We start from the raw sequence: 22,855 nt of genomic DNA on the forward strand, positions 1-22,855 counted from the left end.
AAAAAAAAAAAAAAAAAAAGGGGGCCAGGACCTATTAGGGGGGATACAATATTTTCCATCATTTTATCTTTTTAGGAGAACGGCTCTGAAACGATCAACAGCTTCTTCAAAGCGCCCTGCTGTGGTCAGCTGATAGCACTGCTGCAGGCGGGAAATGAGATCAGAGAGACGCAGGCCCACCGCTGGCAGACCTCCTTTAGCCCCGCTGTCCTTCCAGTTCCTCTGGGGGTAACTGTGTAAGCAGGGCAGAGACGGCAGGCCCAGGTAACAGGTGCGCCCACGGGACAGAGTTTGCATGAACAGTTGCTTATAGGGTCCAAACTGAACCACACCAACCTGGTCATGCAGCAACTGTAGAAAAGGGAACAAAAAACATGAAAGAGAAAGCAAAGAAATATCTGCAACATTACAATTTAGTAGTTTAGACTCATTACTGATTTTCTTTCCTGCCTCAAAACCTTTTAACTTCACAAATATGTCAGGAAATCAGAAATATCCGAAGTACAAATTGATCTTTAGTTTTGTGAGATCCGTTTACCCTCATAGCAGTCTCAAAAGATCCAGCCAATAAGTGATCCACCGCCAGCTGAGAGTTGTTGCACCACATCTGCGTGGTGCTTGTGCCCTTGGTGGGTGGCACAAAGAAACCGTCGCCCTCTGCGCCACCTCCGCCAACAGAAGGTACATCCTATTGGTTAAAGGAAAGACAAGATACAAGGTTACGTAGGATTCTGTTTAAAACCATTCACAAACAGTTGTGATTTTTATTTCAGTTCTACACCAGACTTACCAGTTCTGGCGGGAGGTCCAGATCTTCCTCAACATCCCAGCCTCCTCCTTCCTCTTTCCCAATAGCTCCCTCATCTCCCAATCCCTCTTGAGCATCCATAAATCCATCTGGATTATGATAGAGCATAAGTGATTTGATCGTTTGGTCTAGTTTCCTCCTTCAAAAACAGTTTTATAATAGTAAATACCTTCATCCAAATGAAGTTCTGCATCTTCTCCCCAGCCTTCTCCTCCTGAAGCATCCATGTCCAGGTCAGCAACCATCTGACCAGCACGTCCTATTCGAACAACCACAAAAATACATGTTATTCTTCAACATGAAATCCCTCCAACTTCATAAATCCTGGTTACCCACTCTGAGCCAGTATGAGTATCACAAAACCTCACCTTTGGCAGCAATGGCTCCCTCGAAGAAGCCCTTGGAGACGGTGAGCAGAGGCCAGTTGGTATCCAAGGGGTTGATGGGAGGTGGCGGCTGCAACAGCTGGGCATTGGGGTCCACTTCTGGCACCTGCACATGGATGGAACCCATCGCTCAATCATTCAGCTACAAATTAGTGCATCTCTGTTAGTAATGAGAATATAACATACCATTTCTTTTTCCAGGTCAAAGGTCTCCTTCAGGGATTCAGCCTCCTCATCCATCCCATGAGTGGCAGCAGTCAGGTAAGCCAGAGACTCTGAGAATGTATGTGAAATAGAAGTCATTTTCTTTTAATAAATCTCAATAAACCAATCATGTGAACAAAATAAAAGTGACAGCACTCACTCTGTCCACAGTTCTTCAGGATTCGCACACGCTCACTGACGTCACCCAGATAAAGAGCACCCTGATAGTGTCCACTCATGTCCTTTCTTATCTCAGCTGTAACATGAACCACAAAACATCATTCAAACAATCCATAAAAATGAATTATCCTTAAGAAAACCAATACGCTACCATTCAAAAGTTTGGGGTCAATTCGATAACCACAAGACTATTAAGCAGCAACATAATTTTCAACATTGTTAATAATAGAAAACAATTACTTTAAAATGTAATACCATTTCACAATATTGCTGTTTTTACTGCATTTCTGATCAAATCAATGCAGCCTTGGTAAATAAATGAGACTTCTTTCAAAAACATTTAAAATTCCTACCAACCACAAACTTGTGAATGGTAGTGTACTTATGATTTTTCCTCGCCACTCACCTATCTTCATCATCTTCCTGAGTTTGGCCAGGTTGCCAGTGATAAGGTACAGGAAGGTGAGTTTGTCGAAGTTCTTGGTTCTCTGGTAGCACATCTCCACAACCTGGTGATGGCCCTGCAGAAGCGCAGCCTCGCCGAGACGCTCCCAGCAGCTACGTTCATCCAGGGCTTTTGCAGCCTCTAACGCCACCTGCAGGAACAAACAAATCAAGAATGAACACCTGTTCAGGCAAAAGTGTTGAAGACTTGATCCTCCATAAATGTTAGTTCTGTATACCTCAATGTTTCCACACTCCAGAGCCAGGCTGAAACGAGTCTTCTCATCTTTGACGAAGTGCAGCGCAACCTCTGGGTAGCCCTTCTTCTGCAGGTAGGCAATGATGGACTGGCCTACCAGTTTAGCGTTACGCACCATATGAAGAACCTGAGGGTGTTGGGTAGAAAAAAAAGGGCCATTAACAGTGTTGCTATTGTTAACTAAAACTAAATCTATTATTTCAATTAATGAAAACAATTTTAAAAGCCAAATGTAATACATAAAAATAAAGCAAAACAGAATGAAATAAAATGAACACTAATAACACAAATAAAATAAAAACGCGACTTCGAAATATTAATACATACTATAATAGTATATGAATAACACTAAAATAATGGTTATTAAAGGCAAATCAGAATGCGCAAAAAAGATTGACAGAGAGGCAGTTACTGAAAATAAAATAAATGGGTAAACAAGGTAAGCCACTCTCCTGACCCGTTTCAGGGATATCATCTAGAAAACAGTATTTTATGTTTGACATTCCAAAAATATACAAAAAAAAAAAAAACTACACAATTTATATACATTTTTATTCAGATAAAATAAAAAATAATCCAGAAGGCGCAAGTTTAATTGTTGAAAATATGCACTAACCTCTTCATATTTGCGATTGACCAGAGCCAATTTAAAACGGTACTCAGTGGGGTCAATATTGAGCACTCGTGGTCTGCACTCACGATCCAGACAGTACACACTGTTGCCTCTGACTCTTGTCACATAGATGGGTAGATCCAATGTACGGATTATACCATGATCACTACGAGAACAATTTATTTAAAGATTAATATTTCATGATTAACAAAACAGTAGGGTTTTCTTAATGAAATAGTTGCATGTGAGGCTGTTGGTGCAGTACCCGGAGGTAAGAGCATATTTGATGTGGTTGGAGGTGGTGTAGATGAAGACTTCATTCTCGGCCCAGGCGCCACTCTTCACTCTGATGTTCTCATGGATGTTACACAGGCTCTCTAACTTCTTGTTGCAGATCATGATGGCTGAAAAGCAAAAGCAGAGGGTCAGATGTGTGACAACATGATAAATCAAAGAAAACATAAGCATGTGGGTTTATTCTATTTGATGCAAGGCACACACGCTTGCACAACCCTTAAAGGTGGCTATTTGTGATTGCAAAATCAATACGTAGAAGGCTATATAACCAATTAGTGAGTTTTCACTACCGTGTTTGGCCAGCAGGGCCACATGGTTGGCATCGGAGCTCCACACCACATATTTGACTTTAGCGATTTTGACTGTAGCGAGGGAGCGCTTCTGCTGCACGTCAAATAGCGTGACTCCTTCAGCATCACGCAGCAGCAGAGATCCAGTTCCAGCATAGAAGATCTCCTCACAGCTCGGTACCTGGACCTTCTTCACAATCTCATTCTTCAGGTTCTTTATCAGGAGCTGCAGCGGGATAACCATAGAGAATAAGCGTTTGGGTTTGTTTGAGTACATATGTACACTGTCATACTTCTTTTCTAGATACTACAGAGTGTGACAGAGATGGCATATTTTTGCATGCCAAAACTCAGAAGCAAGTTAGCATTTTAGCACTTTTGGTTCCACATTGTCCTGAAGTCAATGGGATTTAAGAATGGGTTTTTGGTTAAATGCCCGAAATAAGGTCTGTGGTTAACAGAAGCTCAATATATTTTCACATTTTATTCTAAGAGATAGAATATATCAGTAATACCCCCTTGCAATTTTTTTTAAAGCTTTAACTTTTCTCAGCTTAAAGGGATAGTTCACCCAAAAATGAAAATTCTGTCATTAATTATTCACCCTCATGTCGTTCCAAAGCCATAAGACCTTCGTTCATCTTCGGAACAAATAGTTAAGATAATTTGATGAAATCCGAGAGCTCTCAGACCCTTCATAGACAGCAACACAAATGCAATCTGACATCAGGTGTTCAATGTCACTTTAAACTACGAGGGTTTTATGGATTTATGAAATTTGGGTTTTGCAGCGGGAACCAGGGTGATGCTAACTTCCAGGGTAGGCCTACATAAATGTGTCATCACTGCAGCATTCTTTTCTTTCAAATAAGTGTTGCTTGATTCACTTACTGAGTGCATGCGGTCGAGTACAGCAAAGCGGAAAAAAAAAAGAAGGGGGCCAGGACCTATTAGGGGGCCTCCGGATAATCTTAAGGGGGCTGCAAGATGGCTTAAAATTGGTCATTATTAAATATATTAAAATTATTTAAAATTAAAAACAAGCATTAAAATAAGCTTTTTATTTGAATTAAAAATTTAAATTATTTGTATGTATTTTTTATTTTAATTACATTTATTTTTGATATTTTTTTTTTTACATACACAGTATGCTGATACAAATAACAAGATCCACAAAAAAAAAAAAATTTTGTTTTATTTTACTTAGAAAAAAATATTATTTACAGTGTAATTTTTATAATTTAATGCTAATAAACATAACACTCTTACTCACCTTCTAAGACGACCTGCACTAAGTCTTGGGTGGACATCTTGCCATTTCGAGCAAAGCACTGATACGCTCCCTAAGCGTTTGGGTTTGTTTGAGTACATATGTACACTGTCATACTTCTTTTCTAGATACTACAGAGTGTGACAGAGATGGCATATTTTTGCATGCCAAAACTCAGAAGCAAGTTAGCATTTTAGCACTTTTGGTTCCACATTGTCCTGAAGTCAATGGGATTTAAGAATGGGTTTTTGGTTAAATGCCCGAAATAAGGTCTGTGGTTAACAGAAGCTCAATATATTTTCACATTTTATTCTAAGAGATAGAATATATCAGTAATACCCCCTTGCAATTTTTTTTAAAGCTTTAACTTTTCTCAGCTTAAAGGGATAGTTCACCCAAAAATGAAAATTCTGTCATTAATTATTCACCCTCATGTCGTTCCAAAGCCATAAGACCTTCGTTCATCTTCGGAACAAATAGTTAAGATAATTTGATGAAATCCGAGAGCTCTCAGACCCTTCATAGACAGCAACACAAATGCAATCTGACATCAGGTGTTCAATGTCACTTTAAACTACGAGGGTTTTATGGATTTATGAAATTTGGGTTTTGCAGCGGGAACCAGGGTGATGCTAACTTCCAGGGTAGGCCTACATAAATGTGTCATCACTGCAGCATTCTTTTCTTTCAAATAAGTGTTGCTTGATTCACTTACTGAGTGCATGCGGTCGAGTACAGCAAAGCGGTTCCTAGCCACCCAAACCGCAGTCAGACCAGAGGAACGCTTTCCCTCTGGAGCTGAAAACGTGTAGAAAACGTGAACAATTCCATTTTGCATAATAGATTAGGAAATTCTAAAGAGAAAGGATAAAATGTTACCATCAGGATTCTGGGAGTCACTCTCTCTGGGAATGGAATACAGATCATATGTGCTGTTTTCCAGGTTAGTAGCTCTCTGAAATGGAAAGAGGAAGAAATTAAATACACAAATGAACCTTGATTTGACTAAGCAGAATGATAGAGTCTACAATACTCACAGTGCACAACAGCACAGCATTTTCTGCAGGGTTGTAGGACATGCTGAACACTGGGAATTTGGATCCACTGTTGATATAAAAGAAACCATTCAATTGAAAAGTTCAACTGCACTAAACCTTTTGTAGATGGACATTTAGGTTTTTTAGACCTGAAGTAGAAAAGACACTTTTCCACGGCGTGGTACGACTCGGCTCGGTACGGCTCAGTACGGCACGGCACGGTTCGGTTTGCGTTTCCACTGCAGTTCAGTACCGCTTTAGAGTGGGCGGGATTATTTACATGTCGTTATAGTTGCACCGCCTCTACTGCCGCGTCTCCTAAAAAACTTTTTCATTCCACGTCGCCCCATCAAGCTCTCGCTGGATCCGCTCCTCTGCTATCAACGAGAGGAACGTCTGTACTTCCTCAACAGGGGGAACAGCCACTTTTTGGTTGTTAAAAAAAGGTGCGCTCGTTCAAAACAGTTGCGTTCGATCCTTCGCTGGCTGTGCTGATTTAAATCTAGCGGTTCTTTTGTGTTTGTGTCGCAAGTTCAGTGACGCAGGTAGTGACGATACTCTCCGGCCAATACGTGATCAGCAGAGTTTGCACGTCACGTTTTGGTAACGGTACGGTTCGCTTGGAACCCCAACCGAGGTGGTACTAAAAAAAGTACCAGGTACCAGGTACTGTACCCAGTGGAAAACCCCCCAAAAGTGAACCGTACCGAGCCGTACCATGCAGTGGAAAAGCGCCATAAAACACACACCTGCGCAGCTGCATGACGGCTGTATCCTTGCTGCTGTTGAAGTCAAGCTGACGCAGGAAGCGATCTTTTACATAGTACAGCATGTTCCCATACACGGCATAAGCTGGACGTTCCCTTTCCAGTTTAAACACCAGCATCCCACTGTCATGGCCTGGAAAGGTACAAAATTACACTTTAATGCATCTCATTTCATCACCAAAATCACTTGCTTAACTAATTATTAGGGCTGGGTTTTGACACAAATTTCACGATTCGATTTGATTCTCATTCACAAGCTTGCTATTTGATTCGATTACCAATTCGATTCGAATCGATTCAATATCGATTATGTTGGATATATATCAGGTATAGTACATGCCAAATTTTCTCAAGGAAAAAAAAATCTCTCAATTAATGCTGTAAAATATACATGAGAGTCAGTTGGTACTACATTACTATAATATTGAAGGTTAAAATTGACTGATTTGTTAAAATTACACTTTTTATTCTAAAATAAAAAAATAATGTTTTTTAAAAAATATAAAAAAAAAATATTTTTAGAAATTTTAAAAATAATGTTACAATTACACAATAATATTTCTACTTCAATTCGTTTTTTTGAAATATAAACACAGTGGTGGATGTCATGTATCGGTGAGAATAGATTAATATCGAGATATCGATATTTTTTACCCATCCCTACTAATTATTATTAGTATCCTACCAGCAGCAAACAGGTTGAGGTTGGGGTGAGCCCCCAGCACCCAGAAACGGTCGTGATCTCTGCGAAAGGTCTGGACGCCTGTCCTCTTGGACATATCCCACACACGGATGCTCTTGTCCTCAGAGTTGGACAGGATGAGCTCCTGACGAGGATGGAACACCGCACAGGACACATTGTTGTAGTGCCCTCGACAGGTGTCCAACTCCCATGCTTTTGACTCTAGAGGAAAAAGAGGGTGTAAACATACCTGGCAATAAAGCTCATTCTGATTCTGATTCTGATTCTAAATATTTTACATTTCCAATGTCATCTTTTTCAAATCAGAACAGTGACGGACATTTTTCCATGATTGAGAACACATACCGTTCATCCTCCAGATCTTGACCTGGCGGTCATCTGCTCCTGACACAATGAGAGGCATGCTGGGATGGAAGGCTGCCCAGTTTACGCCTCGATCGTGACCCTGAGACCAGAGCAGGAGAACACAAATTTTCATTCAAACCAACAACAAACTTCATTCATTCAACCCCAACACACACACTTTTCAACACAAAGATCGGCTCCATTTTTTAATGCCATTACAACCACATTCTTACCTCCAGAACGTGCTTCACTACTGCATCAGAGGCCCCAAACAGGTCGACACCAGAGATGCCACGCACCTCCGTGTCCACAGCACCCGGAGACAAGTTCTTCTTCCTCAGACCTGGAAGCAACATTTACAGTCCGACACACACAGGGGACCATTTACAAATTACACAGGAACACCCACATACCGGGGAGGGAAGAGAGAGGAACAACATTAAAACTGCTACTCAAAAACACATTTGTGATATCTGGCAGTAAACACAAACATTTTGTTGGGCTGCTAAACATTCGCTGGTGCTAGAGAACACAAACACAACAAACATCCTCCATTAGGTCTAAACCTGAGTTAAGGAAGTAAACTTAACCACCAGATTAAGTAAGAACAGAGACAACAATCAATCAAAACACAACAAAGTTAAATTATGATCACAGAGAGATCAAAATCATTTGAGATTGGATAGGATGCATGTAAATCAATGACAGAGAGCTAATCAGCTTAACTCAGGTCAGGACGCAGAGAAAAAGAGAGGAGAACAGAATGTGTATCGGAGATCTCAGCACTCCAGATGTCTGCTAAATGAATAAAAGTCCAACAAAAACTGCATTAGAAACCAATGTGCAGATGTGGATGTTTCCAGAGGGGCAAAGGAGCTGTACAGGAAGTGAGCAGGGATGGAACTGAATGGTGGATTGATGGGGTGGAGCGTGTCAAAATGTTCTCTGGAGGGGCACTGGATGTTAAAGGAGTGAGAAAGACTCCAGTTAAGTCATGCATTTATCATCGCATATTGTAATGCATTAATAGATGGATTCCATCATGCATTCAAGTGGTGTTAAGAGTCATTTAATGAGTAAATGACAATCTATGTTCATGTTACTGTCTGGACGCCTGTCCTCTTGGACATATCCCACACACGGATGCTCTTGTCCTCAGAGTTGGACAGGATGAGCTCCTGACGAGGATGGAACACCGCACAGGACACATTGTTGTAGTGCCCTCGACAGGTGTCCAACTCCCATGCTTTTGACTCTAGAGGAAAAAGAGGGGGAAAAAAGAGCTAATACATAATGTGTGACTTTTAGTTATAAACAAACTCGAAATATGAGTTTTGAAAGTTTAGATGAGGGTCCATGAAAACAACTGCCTGTATAGGTAGTAGACAGCAAGGAAGTTCACTAGGTTTTAAAACGGGACTAAATAAGTAAGTAAGATGGCGCCGACGCTGATGGCTGCCTCCGTGGCGTGCTCCGCAGTTGTTTTTATGTTTTTGTTAGTTTGTCCTGTCTTTAGTTATATCCCTGCGATCAGTTTCACCAGAGACGAATTGCTGGACATTCGGAAGTAAGTACCACCCGATATTTCACCGGTTTTTGATTATTCTGATGTTTTGCTGGACATTGTAGTCAGGGGAGCTGTGGCGCTGATCAAGCGCTTCAGGACGCGCAGACAGGGGAATGATTCTGATTCTGATTCTAAATATTTTACATTTCCAATGTCATCTTTTTCAAATCAGAACAGTGACGGACATTTTTCCATGATTGAGAACACATACCGTTCATCCTCCAGATCTTGACCTGGCGGTCATCTGCTCCTGACACAATGAGAGGCATGCTGGGATGGAAGGCTGCCCAGTTTACGCCTCGATCGTGACCCTGAGACCAGAGCAGGAGAACACAAATTTTCATTCAAACCAACAACAAACTTCATTCATTCAACCCCAACACACACACTTTTCAACACAAAGATCGGCTCCATTTTTTAATGCCATTACAACCACATTCTTACCTCCAGAACGTGCTTCACTACTGCATCAGAGGCCCCAAACAGGTCGACACCAGAGATGCCACGCACCTCCGTGTCCACAGCACCCGGAGACAAGTTCTTCTTCCTCAGACCTGGAAGCAACATTTACAGTCCGACACACACAGGGGACCATTTACAAATTACACAGGAACACCCACATACCGGGGAGGGAAGAGAGAGGAACAACATTAAAACTGCTACTCAAAAACACATTTGTGATATCTGGCAGTAAACACAAACATTTTGTTGGGCTGCTAAACATTCGCTGGTGCTAGAGAACACAAACACAACAAACATCCTCCATTAGGTCTAAACCTGAGTTAAGGAAGTAAACTTAACCACCAGATTAAGTAAGAACAGAGACAACAATCAATCAAAACACAACAAAGTTAAATTATGATCACAGAGAGATCAAAATCATTTGAGATTGGATAGGATGCATGTAAATCAATGACAGAGAGCTAATCAGCTTAACTCAGGTCAGGACGCAGAGAAAAAGAGAGGAGAACAGAATGTGTATCGGAGATCTCAGCACTCCAGATGTCTGCTAAATGAATAAAAGTCCAACAAAAGCTGCACTAGAAACCAAGGTACAGATGTGGATGTTTCCAGAGGGGCAAAGGAGCTGTACAGGAAGTGAGCAGGGATGGAACTGAATGGTGGATTGATGGGGTGGAGCGTGTCAAAATGTTCTCTGGAGGGGCACTGGATGTTAAAGGAGTGAGAAAGACTCCAGTTAAGTCATGCATTTATCATCGCATATTGTAATGCATTAATAGATGGATTCCATCATGCATTCAAGTGGTGTTAAGAGTCATTTAATGAGTAAATGACAATCTATGTTCATGTTACTGATCGAAAAGTTGCATTCAGATAGATCGATCAACTTGGAGGTATCTAATCATTAATATCTATGTCATCTATGGATGACAAATGCCATCATGCAGGATATGAGGAAAAAGTTAAAATGTTTGCATACTTCTGTGAATTTCACAAATGAACCAGGGATTAGGGATCACAATTGTTCCTGTTCATGAAAATGCTTATAGTTTTGATGAAACTTCATCTCATTATCTCATACAATTATATACGAATTGCACATTATCCATGCAGCAATATATTAATTCCATATTTTTATGTAAATGTGAGAAAGGTAGAGAGAAACCATGTTCAGTGTAAGCTTTAATGAATGGGTTATTTGTTGTCAGTCAGTTCAGACAGCAGCAGTTTAAAAGGTTAATGAGCAAGAAAGAAGTTCAGCAATGAAAGCAAAGGACAGACATTGACAATTTCATTAAAACATGCAGAATCTCAAAAATGCCTCCAACATTCAACATTTGAGCAGGTGACCATATGGTGAATCTTTGTTTTTAAGTGCTTCATGACTTGCTGTTCCATTTAAACATCACCATTAAGTGATTTAAACATCACTAATTAATCTTCCCAAGAATAACAAAAATGAGTTCCAAATCACTAAACGAATGCTTGATGCTTCCAGCATGAGTGTGAGAGGCATTTTTGCTTTGAGCCCACAGAGTTTTGCTCTGTACACATCATAGAGAGAGAAAATGAGGAAGAGAATGCCATTAGACAGCCTCTAATTTCCTCCATCCTCTCTCTCCATTCCCATCTCCCCAGCCTTCCCAAAACTACTCAATCCTGTCCTGAGCCTCCTCACCGGAAATATCCCACACGCGCACAGTCTGATCCAAGCTAGCCGACACCACCAGGTCCTCAGATGGATGGAACTGAGCGCACATCACATAGTGATTATGCCCCGTCAGCACACTACAGAGAAGAAACAGAACAGAGAACATATACAACTCAGTTTCACTAAGCTATTGGTCAGAGAAAATGCTTTGACAAAAAAATGAGCATTTTTAAATAATTTGTTTAATTTAAAAAAATAATTAAAAAAACATATACATGTGAGATGTGTATTACATGTGCACAAAATGTATTTTGGTTTTAATTGCAAATGTTAAATATTCAATATTTGTTTTAAAAATAAGCTTCAACAACCTAATAAAAAAATAATGAATTAATTAAAAAATGTATTACTTGTGCACATCCACTAGTTCATAACCTATATAAAGACTCACCAGACACATGTTCTGGACTGCCAGTTCCAAATGCGAATGGTTTGATCATCTGAGGCACTCAGGATCCAGGGATACTCCTGAAAATTATATCTCTAAGTTAGTCTCACTGATTAAATAAACATTATCAAAAGAATCATGAAGCCATCACAAAGTTGACAGGGCTCACGTGATGAAAGAATGTGGTACGAATGTAGTCAAGATGTCCAAGAAGAGTAAAGAGACACCGGCGCAGCTTGTAGTTCCACACCTAAAAATCAAATCGAATAAATATCAGCAAATCAAAATGCTTAAAAAGAAAACACTTTACAATAAAGTCCCATTAGTTGATGTATTAGCATAAATTATGATCGAATACATTTGTTACTGTATTCATTAACCTTTGTTAACGCTTGTTAATAAAAATACAACTGTTCATTGTAAGTTTATGTTAGCTCAGGTTCATTAAGTAATGTTTATAGATAAAAAAATTTCAATTTGAATAATGTATTAGTAATAATTAATTATCATTAAGATTAATAAATGATTTAGAAGCATTTTGCTAGATCTTGTTAACTAATGTTAACTTATTGTAAAGTGTTACCAAAAATTCACATGAAACAATATAGAAGCTGTAACCAGGTGACAAATTTATTAAACATCAGTTATTGAAAATGAAGCAAGCAAACCTTGATCTTGTAGTCATCTCCTCCTGACACAAACAGTGGCTGCTGCTTATGAAAGTCAATACCTCTGACTGGACCTAAATGAATTGACAATATTATGAGGGCTCAGAAGAAAACCACAAGAGACTGAAATCGTTGATCAGCTGTTTCATACCATCATGCTCGTCAAACTTGTCGATTAAGGTGCACATGCGATAGTCCCACAGCTGGATGACGCCGTTGTGCAAACTAGCCAGAATCCAGGGCCGTTTCGGGTGGAAACTCAGCCCTACGGGAAAACACATTACAATCAATTCAGGTATTCATTCATATGAAGACAGTCAATACGACGGTATTATAAGAACATAATAATGATGACATTGATTTAAACAGATTGTTGTTATCATTAAAACTTTATTGATAATAACAATCTGGTCAGGTTAATGTCATTCGCATGTTCTCAATAAAACCAAAATATGAAACTACGGAGTAGACAAAAATTTACTGCAACGTCTGGATGGCTAACAAATAATAGCTTTGTGCTAACGCCGAACGACATACAATATTTAAAAAGATATGAACTGAATCCTTACTATAAAGATAGTACATTATATTCTACAGACATTAAGAATAGATTAAAACCAGACAACTGGTTTACATAAAAGCGGCCATAATAATTATACAGCAGTCAAGTTTAGCTAGGCAGAGCAGATATCTTACCTTTCACTCGGGCCGACTTTGTTTCAAATTTGGTCAACATTTTCACTGACAATAATAACCGAACAGAAATGCGTAATGTATGAAGATATAGCTCCGTTTACGTCAGTGTAAATCCTAAAACCATCCCCTTTAGAAAGGGATTTTGCGTGTTGGATTCTGCAGCTCCACTTCCGCAGCTGACACGTCTACTCAATCCACTCCACTCAACTCGGGCCGTGTTTCCGTGCGCCAACAAATAAAGTTTGATGATTCAAATGCCAACGTCGCAAAGTCCACGTCATAGAGCCTTCGTCATCCGCTAAAGATGAAAACGCATTATCATACATAAAGATGAGAATGAACGCAGTGTGCTCAATTTCAAGCCTATAATGAACAAAACTAAAACAAGATTTAATATCTGGGTTCAAAGAGATTTATCCCTGAATGGTAGGGTTTTACTATCAAAGGCAGAGGGAATATCAAGATCCGTCTATGTGTCGTTAGCTTTAGATATGCCATCTAATGTGTACAAAGAATTAGACAAAATGTTATTTAATTTTGTATGGAGGAATAGACATCACTATTTGAGAAAGGAAATTTTATGTAAACCAAAGGGTAAAGGTGGTTTATCTGTGCTTAGTTTTGAAACTTTAAACAATACATTCAAGGTTAATTGGTTAATTAACTTCATGAAAGAAAAGGACAGCATGTGGTATACATTTCCAAAACACTTGTTTGACATGATGGGTGGCATAGATCTTCTGTTGAGATGTGATTTTAAAATTGACAAACTACCTGTGAAATTAGCTAAATTTCACAAACAAGCTTTATTGGCCTGGATGCTGGTGTTTAAGCACAATTTTTCCCCAAATAAATATGTTATTTGGAATAATATATGTATTCAGTATAAAAATAAATCTCTCTTTTATAAAAGTTGGTATGAAAATGATATTGTGTTAGTTAGACAACTTATATTTTGTTCTGGTTAATAAAAAAAAAAGAAAAAAAAAAAGATGAAAACGCATAAAAAAAATTAAAACGCATTTCCCCCCCAGTCAGTCGTTTAGAAGACCATTTTAAATAAACGGGAAATAATAATCTGAGCATAGAAGTAAATAATAGTTTATGGCATTGTTCCTTGTTGTTATTTGAGTCATTTGTTCTATTATTAGTGCCAATACATATTATAACATAACATTTATTATTTGTTTTGTGATTGATTTTCTGATTGTAAATCTAGAGATAATGAAATCTTTTTACAATTCTGTTTGTTGCCAGCCACTACTGTTGCAGCATTTACACTTTTCATTGGGACCTTCTTGTTCACATATCACAATAATACAACATTTGAATGTTTACCTAATCATTAAATTAAGACAATGATTAATTGAATTAAAACAAACAAAAATAAATTAAAATACATAAAAATGCTATGTCTAATTATTTTATGATACATTGCTTGGTGCATAAAAACGTATTATAATTAAATATTCAAAACAGAAGTGAGAATTTACCTACAAAAATCATATATAACAGGGCCACAAACACATCACAAGTAGTATACGTCTCTTTACTTTATGTGATTTTAAAAGAAAATTGTAAAGCCATAAAAATTGTAAAATGGTAAAAAATTGGTTAATTTAAAAAAGAAATCATATTAATCAAAAAATATCAGACAATTGTGTGTGGTGTTAATTTAATTGTATATGTAACAGGAATTAAATTGGAGAAGAATATAAAACATTAAGTTTATAACATTTATTTAGATTTTTGAGAACTGCAGTTCTTTCATACAGTGTGGTATGACAAGATCAATGAACTGCACATTTAAGGGAACATTTTACAGGACAAAGAATATTGATGAGCTGATTTAAAGGGGTCATATGATGCGATTTCAAGTTTTCCTTTCTCTTTGGAGTGTTACAAGCTGATTGTGCATAGATAAGATCCCTGAAGTTGCAAAGACTAAAGTCTCAAAACCAAAGAGATATTCTTTATCAAAGTTAAGACTCTGCCACGCCCCCCTAAAACGGCTCATTCTAACACGCCCCCACATGTCTACCTCACTATCTGGGAAGATTTGCATAACGCCGCCCAAATGTTCACGCAAAGAAAGAACGCGTGGTTTCAGTAACCGCAGTTAGTGATGAAGCTTTAAAATAGCATCATATGACCCCTTTAAGTACTTGGGTGTTTGAGCAACCCCTGAGTGTTGTAACACGGCCATCCTATCCTTCTCATAATCGTTATATTGGCCACATACTACTAGGGCTGCCGCGAATTCGTCGATTCTATTCGACTAAAAAAAAAAAAATCCTCGACTTAATTTTGCTCGCGTCGACTAACCGGCAAAATACCGGAAGTGGCGCATTTCACGTATAAATAAGCATAACTGTGAATTCACAAACGTTACGATTTAATTAAATAATTATATGTGATGCAGTTATAGGCGTGTAGGTTATGTATGTGCGTCTCACAGCGGCTCCGTTCACAGTAAGCTGTTCCGCAAGAACTGTTATAATTTACATGTGTGGAGCGGCTCAAACTCCATCTGCGCATGTTGTTGAGAGTTTGGGTTTATTATAACGTTCATCTGGGAATGCAACGTACACCATTTCATCAGATTTGTAAGGTAAATAATTTATAAATCCACGCAAACACAGGAGAATACATCATTATCTCGCGGTTTCAAAATAAAAGCTCAAACCCTCACTCTGAGTTTACACGTTTTGATGTCCACATATTCATTAAATTACAGTGGCTATAGCATTTCTGTCGTAAAGAAATGGCCAAATATTAAAGATTAAGTGAATTTTAATACTTGATTCTAGTGGACTCTAAACATTGCATTTATTTAATGTGAAAACCCAACTGTTGGGGTTAATTGACATATTTTTTTCCCCTTTGTAGTTGCACTCACAGCTGTAATGAACAGAAGCCCAGAACATGTGGATATATTGACATTAAGAACATGCTAACTTTCTCAGATTTTGTAATTATTTTCTTTTTATTTCATTTTTATTAGGTTTGTTTACATGTTTACTCTTTTAGTTTTACATTTCGTCAATGGCTTGTTTATATTTATACTTTTTTTATGGTACACTACTGAATGGCAAAGTTGCAAGTTTAATTAAATGTTCTTTAAAATTGTTGTGGGAAATTAATCATTTAGATTAATCGATAAATTAGTCGATAGATTAATCGAAATAAAAATAGTCGTTAGTGGCAGCCCTACATACTACCATACTAAGATATAGCTAATGCCACGTGTCAAGAAAGCAAACCGATAACCAACTCCACATTTGATCCTGTGTAAGGATCCCATTTCCATGCACTCAAACATGTTTGCATAAAAGAACCACGTAAACATCCCCTCAAAAGCAATGACTGCAAACTTTAACCTACTTTTGAGATATCCTGGGATTTAGCATGTTCTTTAAATGTTAATACATAGTATTAATTTTAAACTACGAAACAATATTCTTTTATTCTTTCAATATTCAAGGCGAAAATAACATATATCATTGTGAAAATAACACATCACAAAGAGGCACCACCATACTACCATACTAAGATATAGCTAATGTCTTTTATTCTTTCAATATTCAAGGCGAAAATAACATATATCATTGTGAAAATAACACATCACAAAGAGGCACCACCATAGGAATGATGGGAATTATTTAAATTTACATGGCAACACTTCAGCTGCTCTATATGCAGATAGATATAGTAACCATTAGAAGACAAAGGGAGAGATAATTATTCTACTCGGTTACAAATGCAGTCTATGGGTCAAAGAATGATATTATCAATATATTATCAGCCTATATCTGAAGTGTCTGCAGTTAGTTTTTTGAAAATGCTGAATCTGAGAGATGCGTTTTGGTCAGATTAGTTGTCAGATCACAGAAATAGTATACATGATATAGTGTGAGAATAAATGGACATTACACTGTATATTAAATTAATTTCATCAATCTGATGGAAGCTATTTGTTGACCCTGACCAATCTTCTGAGATTTTAAAATAAAATTAAACCAATCAATCTGTAAATACCTTTCCTGTCCATTTGTCTCTACTTACTCAAAACACAATCCACCGCAATACCTGTCAAATGTGCTTGAAGTAAAAGTGTAAAACCTTTACAAAATTCAGAAAACTTTGATTTTTACCAAGCTGTCAGCACACTGAGATATCAAGCTTCACTCAAAACGCTAAGAGCTGCTCTACAGTGAAGACAGTGAACGGAATAAGGATGAATATGAAAAGAACCTCTGTGGACAAGAACTACGAAGTAAAAGTAATGTAGTGAACGTTCACAGTTTCAGTGCAGACTCAAAAGCAAACTCCATTAAAAGGGGAGCATGATCAACTGTGTCCAACTCAGGTTCAGATAATTAGCTCCAAATTGTATCGTTTTCAAATGTACATTAATTTGACCTCATTGAGATCACATGACTGAGCACTGCTCTGGTCCTGGGACCCCTTGCGCTCCAGGAAGGTGCAGAGATTCTGGGTCAAAATTCAAGCCATGAGGCTAAAAAAAAAAACAAGAGATTGATTGATGATGTAAATATAACATAGCTTTTATTTAAAAAAGAAAGAAAGAAAGAAAGAAAGAAAGGTAAATACTCACTGCCTCTCCAGCAAGCTCTTTTGGAGGTTGACCCAAGTCTTGCAGCTGAAGGGTAACACATTATTTCCATGAACAAAAATATTTATAGTACTGTTACTGAAAGGTTATATTAAGTAATATTATTACGTGTTTTAAGTAAAAAGGATGCAATATTTTAATTCATGCATTTTTAATTAATTACAAAAAATAAAAATCGGCACATTATCAGTAAGCAGAATGAAAGAAATGCCCTCAATTATTTATTTTTTAAAATAAGTGCACTACTTTTAAAAATACATGCATTCTACCTTCTGCATGAGTTCAAGAATGTTTTCAAGCGTGCCGTCTTTGTCTCCATCTTTCTCAAATTGGCTGCATATTTCTCCCATTAGTTTGTACTGTTGCTCATACCGCATGAACTGGTCTGTGGGAAGGGATTGCTTGTTGCTCTCCAACCATTCAGGGTACTAAATGCAAATTGCATTATATTAGTACATTTTTTTCCCAATATTAAATGGAATGTGTTGCAAGATTTTCTGAAAGCAAATGTTGAATTAATAGCAGGCATTTACCAGCTTCACTGGGACCAGAACAGTAGGACAGTCATTAAGACAGTTATGCAGATGCAACTCACCTTCTCTGTTATCTCTTTAAGAGAAGGGTATAGAACTTCTTTGGATAAAAGGTTCTGCATGATGGACTGCATAATTGGGAGAATATTGCCATCATCTCCTCCCTCTCCATTTTCATTCAATCCCAGGTTCTCCAAGGTCTTTACCAGATCATCTCCAGCCAGTCCTGCATTCTGCATTTAGAGTTAAATTACGAAGCTTCTGTCATACATTACCTTTTAAATGTGTGGGGTCAGTAGGATTTTTTATTCTTCTATTCAACAAGGATGCATTAAATTAATAAAATGTAACCGTAAAGATGGACAAGGATGCTTTAAATTAATAAAATGTAAGATCAAAATTTAAAATCAAAACATCAAAATCTTACCAACCCCATTTTGAATGGTAGTTTATCTTTAAAACCACCATTTTCTTGAATTATATTTCAATAGCAGAAATTTTTTTTGGGTTTACCTGGAGGTTGTCTGCATTTTTCGCCAGACCACTAAGGGTCTCCTTAAGACAGGAGCTGAACTCTTGTTGTGAAGCTACATCTGTGCCTAAATTTAAAAAAGTAGAGTCAAAACAATTGGAAAGTGGGCTAATAACTAAATTTGCATATCTTCAGCCAACATTTATAAAGTGCTCCATTTCAGATCACTCACCTACTTTACCTGCTGCCTCAGACAGCTTATGAAAATGCTGTAGAAGCTCAGGTTCTTCTTGCGCTAACTCAGCTATGGTTTTCTCCCACTCCTTACGTGCTTGATTGGCCATCTCACCATCAAAGAGAGACTCGAAGATCTTACTGTCCTCCAACAGAGGAGGCTGAGAGTGAAAAGAACAGAAAACAAATACATTAACCAGCAGCAATGATGGAACCAACTCACTGCAGAATTGGAAGAACACCAACAAAATTGTGAAAAGATAATAGTGTTATTCTGATCATTTTATTGGCTTGATTTCAAAATGAAAATGTTTTTATTACCTTCTCATCACTCGTCGTTCTTGGATCAGGGGCAGTAGGGGCCGCAGGCGGCACACTGGTCTTGTCAAAATCATCAAGAGCACCTGCAGTTGAGGAAACACTAACAATGGAGTACCAAGGGTATATCTATATCTGTTTTGATGGTATATTATCATGTGACTGATTTCATCCAATCACAAGGAATGAATAGCAAAACTAGCTAGTGGTCCAGTACAAACACAGCAGCATCGATTATAAGCTCCGTTTAGATACAAAACCTGGTTGGACATAACTTGTGAGTTTTTATGTGACTATAGAAAAGACAGAGTGACGATATCTAAGTTAATTAACTGATGCACATCTAATGTTTTTACGTTACTAAAACTTCAATCACTGAGACTAGCGTAAACACCGGACTAATAGCGTAGCAGCAACTGCACCGTGACAACCGCTTCCGAAACGCTAGTTCACTAAACTGTAACATTATTAAAGAGATAAAACATCTGCACATTATAACTGTGGATTATTTCATATTTAAGCCATCTTCAAACCTTACTGTCTAACAATTCGTCCAGTTCGCTGTCTGGAGCACACTGATGTTCTGATGCTGACGCCATCTTGCTTCTAATGACAAAATGCAACTTGTCGCAAAATAATGACGTCCAATAAAAACAGCTTTGATGTTTTTATTTATTCATTTATTTTTTGGCATTTATCAGATTGCAACATAGATATAATATTTTATAACAATATGCTGCGAATATAGCAATTGCGTTCCCTTTCAACAATAATTGTTATATAATCATTTGGTTACCAGTTTTCTTTTTTATGCGTTTTGAAGCTTATTATTAAGCTTCTATTTAATATGTTATTATTAATTCATGTGTCCTAAAAAAATAAAAAAATAAAAAATCTATAAACCTATCTACCAGTCTAAATCTATCTATCTATCTATCTATCTATCATACATACATACATACATACATACATAGCCTACATACATACAAGTCAATTACATTGCCCTTTATACATCGTTTTAATGGTTTATTTGTTTGGTACAGTGCCCCCTGCTTGCTTACTCGTTAAGTCGGTCACTTCCGCAGTTTTGTATGGTTTCGATTTAAACCCATTCTTATCAGTGTTTGCTACTGTTGAAGTTGAACTGGACCGAGAGACTTTGATAGAACCGCGATTCAAATATGTGTTTATAGATTATCTCCCGCTCAGCCGAATCGATTAAGGCAGAGCCATGTTGGCTCTAAGAGGTTTCAGAATTTTGCTAAAGATTGCTTCTCTGATTTTGTTGGTGAGTCTTGTTATCATCATGCACTTCTTTCGTTTGTCATAATCCGAATGCATTTGTTACAAAGACGTATATAATTGCATGTTTTCTTTTCTCTAAAGGGGGCTTTGTATGTTGGTTTACGACATAAGAATGTCTAAAATGTTATATTAGCGTGAGAATTCTATAAACCAAATTCCAATATCAGCATATTTTTATAATTGATGTTGTTAGATAAACAAGTGAACAAACTTAAATCACTCTAGCATACAGTACATACATTCAGGCAAGAGTAAGCTATGATTGAAGTAGATTTTAAATGAAGTGTTGAACTGTGTTCTCAGGACAAGTTGTTTTTCATAAATGACCCTGAAATTGTAATAAAGTAAAGACAACTAGCCTCAGTTTATCAGTAACAATGACATGACTGCTGACACATACGGCACATGACAAGCGATGGCGATGTTTTGGTTCCTCTAGTTTTTAACTTCTTCATTCTCCACTTTTTACAGCTGGCTGGAATTACAGGTCTGGGTGGTTCATTCTTTCTGCATAAATACAGAGTTTACGGTGTGTTTTTTAGCAGCCTTTATATAATTCTCCCTGCAAAGCTGGCTGTTGCTGGAGGAGTCATTCTCTTAATCAGTGGATGCACTGGGTGTTTAGTGTCCAACAAAAAACCTTCATGTGGACACGGATTAGTAAGATGGAAAAATTATTTGTCTTTCTTTTTAGCTAAAAAGAAATAATTTAATAGATTGTGGTGTTCATATTTGTATATTTCTTGTCTTTCAGTTTGTGTATTTTCTCATTATTGTGTGGTGCATTATGGGTACTACTGCTGTATTGGCATATACTCATAAAGGGAAGGTAACTGAAATTTTATGGTATTTGGCTATGTGCAGGTAAAGTGTGTTACATTAAAATGGTTTGACATGAAACATCTTTTTTTTTTTTAGCTTGATGCAGACTTGGCTCCCCTTAAAGATGTGTTTCAGAACTACAGTGGTAACAGCCAAGATCCTGATACCAAAGCAGTGGATGCCCTTCAGCGTGAGGTATTTGCACAGAAATCTCTAGGATTTCTATATGTTTGGCAAAATCAGATTGTTACACTTTTTGGTTACAGTTGCGGTGTTGTGGTGTTAAGAACTACACAGACTGGTTGGAAACACCCTGGTTTAATCATAGTGGGAAATACGAAGTTCCTCTGAGCTGCTGCAACAAAAACTTTCACTCCTGCAATGGAACTTTAGACTCACCCCAGCTGCTATATAATGAGGTACAGATACTAATTACATTTGAGCTACCATATTTATTAGATATAATATTAATATTTTCCTGCTTGATATTACAGAAGGCTATACCATTCATTACAGTTAACATGAAATGAAAAGTCACCCTGTTTATTTTCTAAATTCCTTTCTTATTTTCTAAATCTCACTGTGAATGATTCATTCATTTATAATTCTTTTTTAGCTGATGAGAAATGTAGTAAAAATGTAATAATCTGTTACACTTGGATGTATGTCACAATATGGATAAAAAGATATAGACTGCTTCCATTTTATTGTGACATAAAAGGAGTATTATGGGTTAAATGCAATTTTAGCTATTTTAAATTAAATAACGACAGAAAAATAATTTAATCTTGTACCTCAGTGTGTAAAAACAAACAAGCAAATGTCTTGACAATTGTGCAATTACTATAATATTAATACAAACATATAATGGTTACAGATGTCTGTCAGTGGATCTTAAAAATGGAAAATTTGAATATTTCTTTAAAAAGGTTTCAACACTGCTAAACAAAGATTCATTTGTTAATTCATTTAAATTAGGTTTGTATGCCAGTGTTTTGAGCAAGATTCCACTTTTTTTTTCTATTCTAGGGTTGTCAAGTTATACTTGAGAAGAAATTACTACTTTCACTGCACGTCATCATTATAACATCTTTAGTGGTTCTCTTTTTACTGGTGAGTTCTGTGACTTGAATTATAATTCATTTATGCCCTGATCTTTTACAAGATTTATAACGTCATCTTTGACCTTTCTGTCTTCAGGTAATGTCTTGGATTATAGTGGCACAGCTAATGAGGCATCAACCCCCACAAGAGTATCGAATCCTTGACCAAGAATAAAAAGGCACTTATGGAATTTAATTCTTGTGACTTTTCTTCTGAATGATTGCACTTAAAAAAAAAAAAAAAAAAAAAAATTAATGCCATAACATTTTGTAATAGTAATCCAAGTTATTTCAGTTGCAAGGTTTTCAACAGTGATGAAGCAGCCGCTGGGTTTAA

General features: G+C 37.3%; 3 protein-coding genes across 3 annotated transcripts; 1 reads left to right on the forward strand and 2 right to left on the reverse strand.

Moving 5' to 3' along the window:
* Positions 1–63: 63 nt before the first annotated feature.
* Positions 64–13,322, reverse strand: LOC107738215 (coatomer subunit alpha-like). The gene is made up of 26 exons (XM_016549952.1): positions 13,096–13,322; positions 12,551–12,664; positions 12,400–12,473; positions 11,901–11,981; positions 11,735–11,811; positions 11,311–11,420; positions 9,615–9,724; positions 9,382–9,481; positions 8,718–8,858; positions 7,241–7,318; positions 6,538–6,688; positions 5,789–5,855; positions 5,631–5,706; positions 5,467–5,549; positions 3,482–3,707; positions 3,160–3,298; positions 2,898–3,060; positions 2,262–2,408; positions 1,985–2,174; positions 1,559–1,654; positions 1,381–1,469; positions 1,177–1,300; positions 978–1,067; positions 791–897; positions 539–688; positions 64–351 (listed from the first exon to the last, which is right to left on the reverse strand). Exons 1-26 carry the CDS (start codon positions 13,133–13,135, stop codon positions 64–66), a joined length of 3,111 nt encoding a protein of 1,036 aa, XP_016405438.1. The 5' UTR covers positions 13,136–13,322.
* Positions 13,323–16,637: 3,315 nt separating this feature from the next.
* Positions 16,638–19,893, reverse strand: LOC107738253 (peroxisomal biogenesis factor 19-like). The gene is made up of 8 exons (XM_016549975.1): positions 19,827–19,893; positions 19,292–19,374; positions 18,969–19,131; positions 18,778–18,863; positions 18,327–18,497; positions 18,001–18,159; positions 17,714–17,758; positions 16,638–17,614 (listed from the first exon to the last, which is right to left on the reverse strand). Exons 1-8 carry the CDS (start codon positions 19,885–19,887, stop codon positions 17,528–17,530), a joined length of 855 nt encoding a protein of 284 aa, XP_016405461.1. The 5' UTR covers positions 19,888–19,893; the 3' UTR covers positions 16,638–17,527.
* A 428-nt stretch (positions 19,894–20,321) lies between these two features.
* On the forward strand, positions 20,322–22,752 carry LOC107738185 (tetraspanin-3-like). Its single transcript, XM_016549914.1, has 7 exons — positions 20,322–20,576; positions 21,065–21,253; positions 21,348–21,422; positions 21,512–21,610; positions 21,682–21,834; positions 22,445–22,528; positions 22,616–22,752. Exons 1-7 carry the CDS (start codon positions 20,520–20,522, stop codon positions 22,691–22,693), a joined length of 735 nt encoding a protein of 244 aa, XP_016405400.1. The 5' UTR covers positions 20,322–20,519; the 3' UTR covers positions 22,694–22,752.
* The last annotated feature ends 103 nt before the right edge of the window (positions 22,753–22,855 follow it).

Source organism: Sinocyclocheilus rhinocerous, unplaced genomic scaffold (genome assembly GCF_001515625.1).
Source record: "Sinocyclocheilus rhinocerous isolate Xijiao unplaced genomic scaffold, SAMN03320098_v1.1 scaffold254, whole genome shotgun sequence".
NCBI lineage: Eukaryota > Metazoa > Chordata > Actinopteri > Cypriniformes > Cyprinidae > Sinocyclocheilus > Sinocyclocheilus rhinocerous.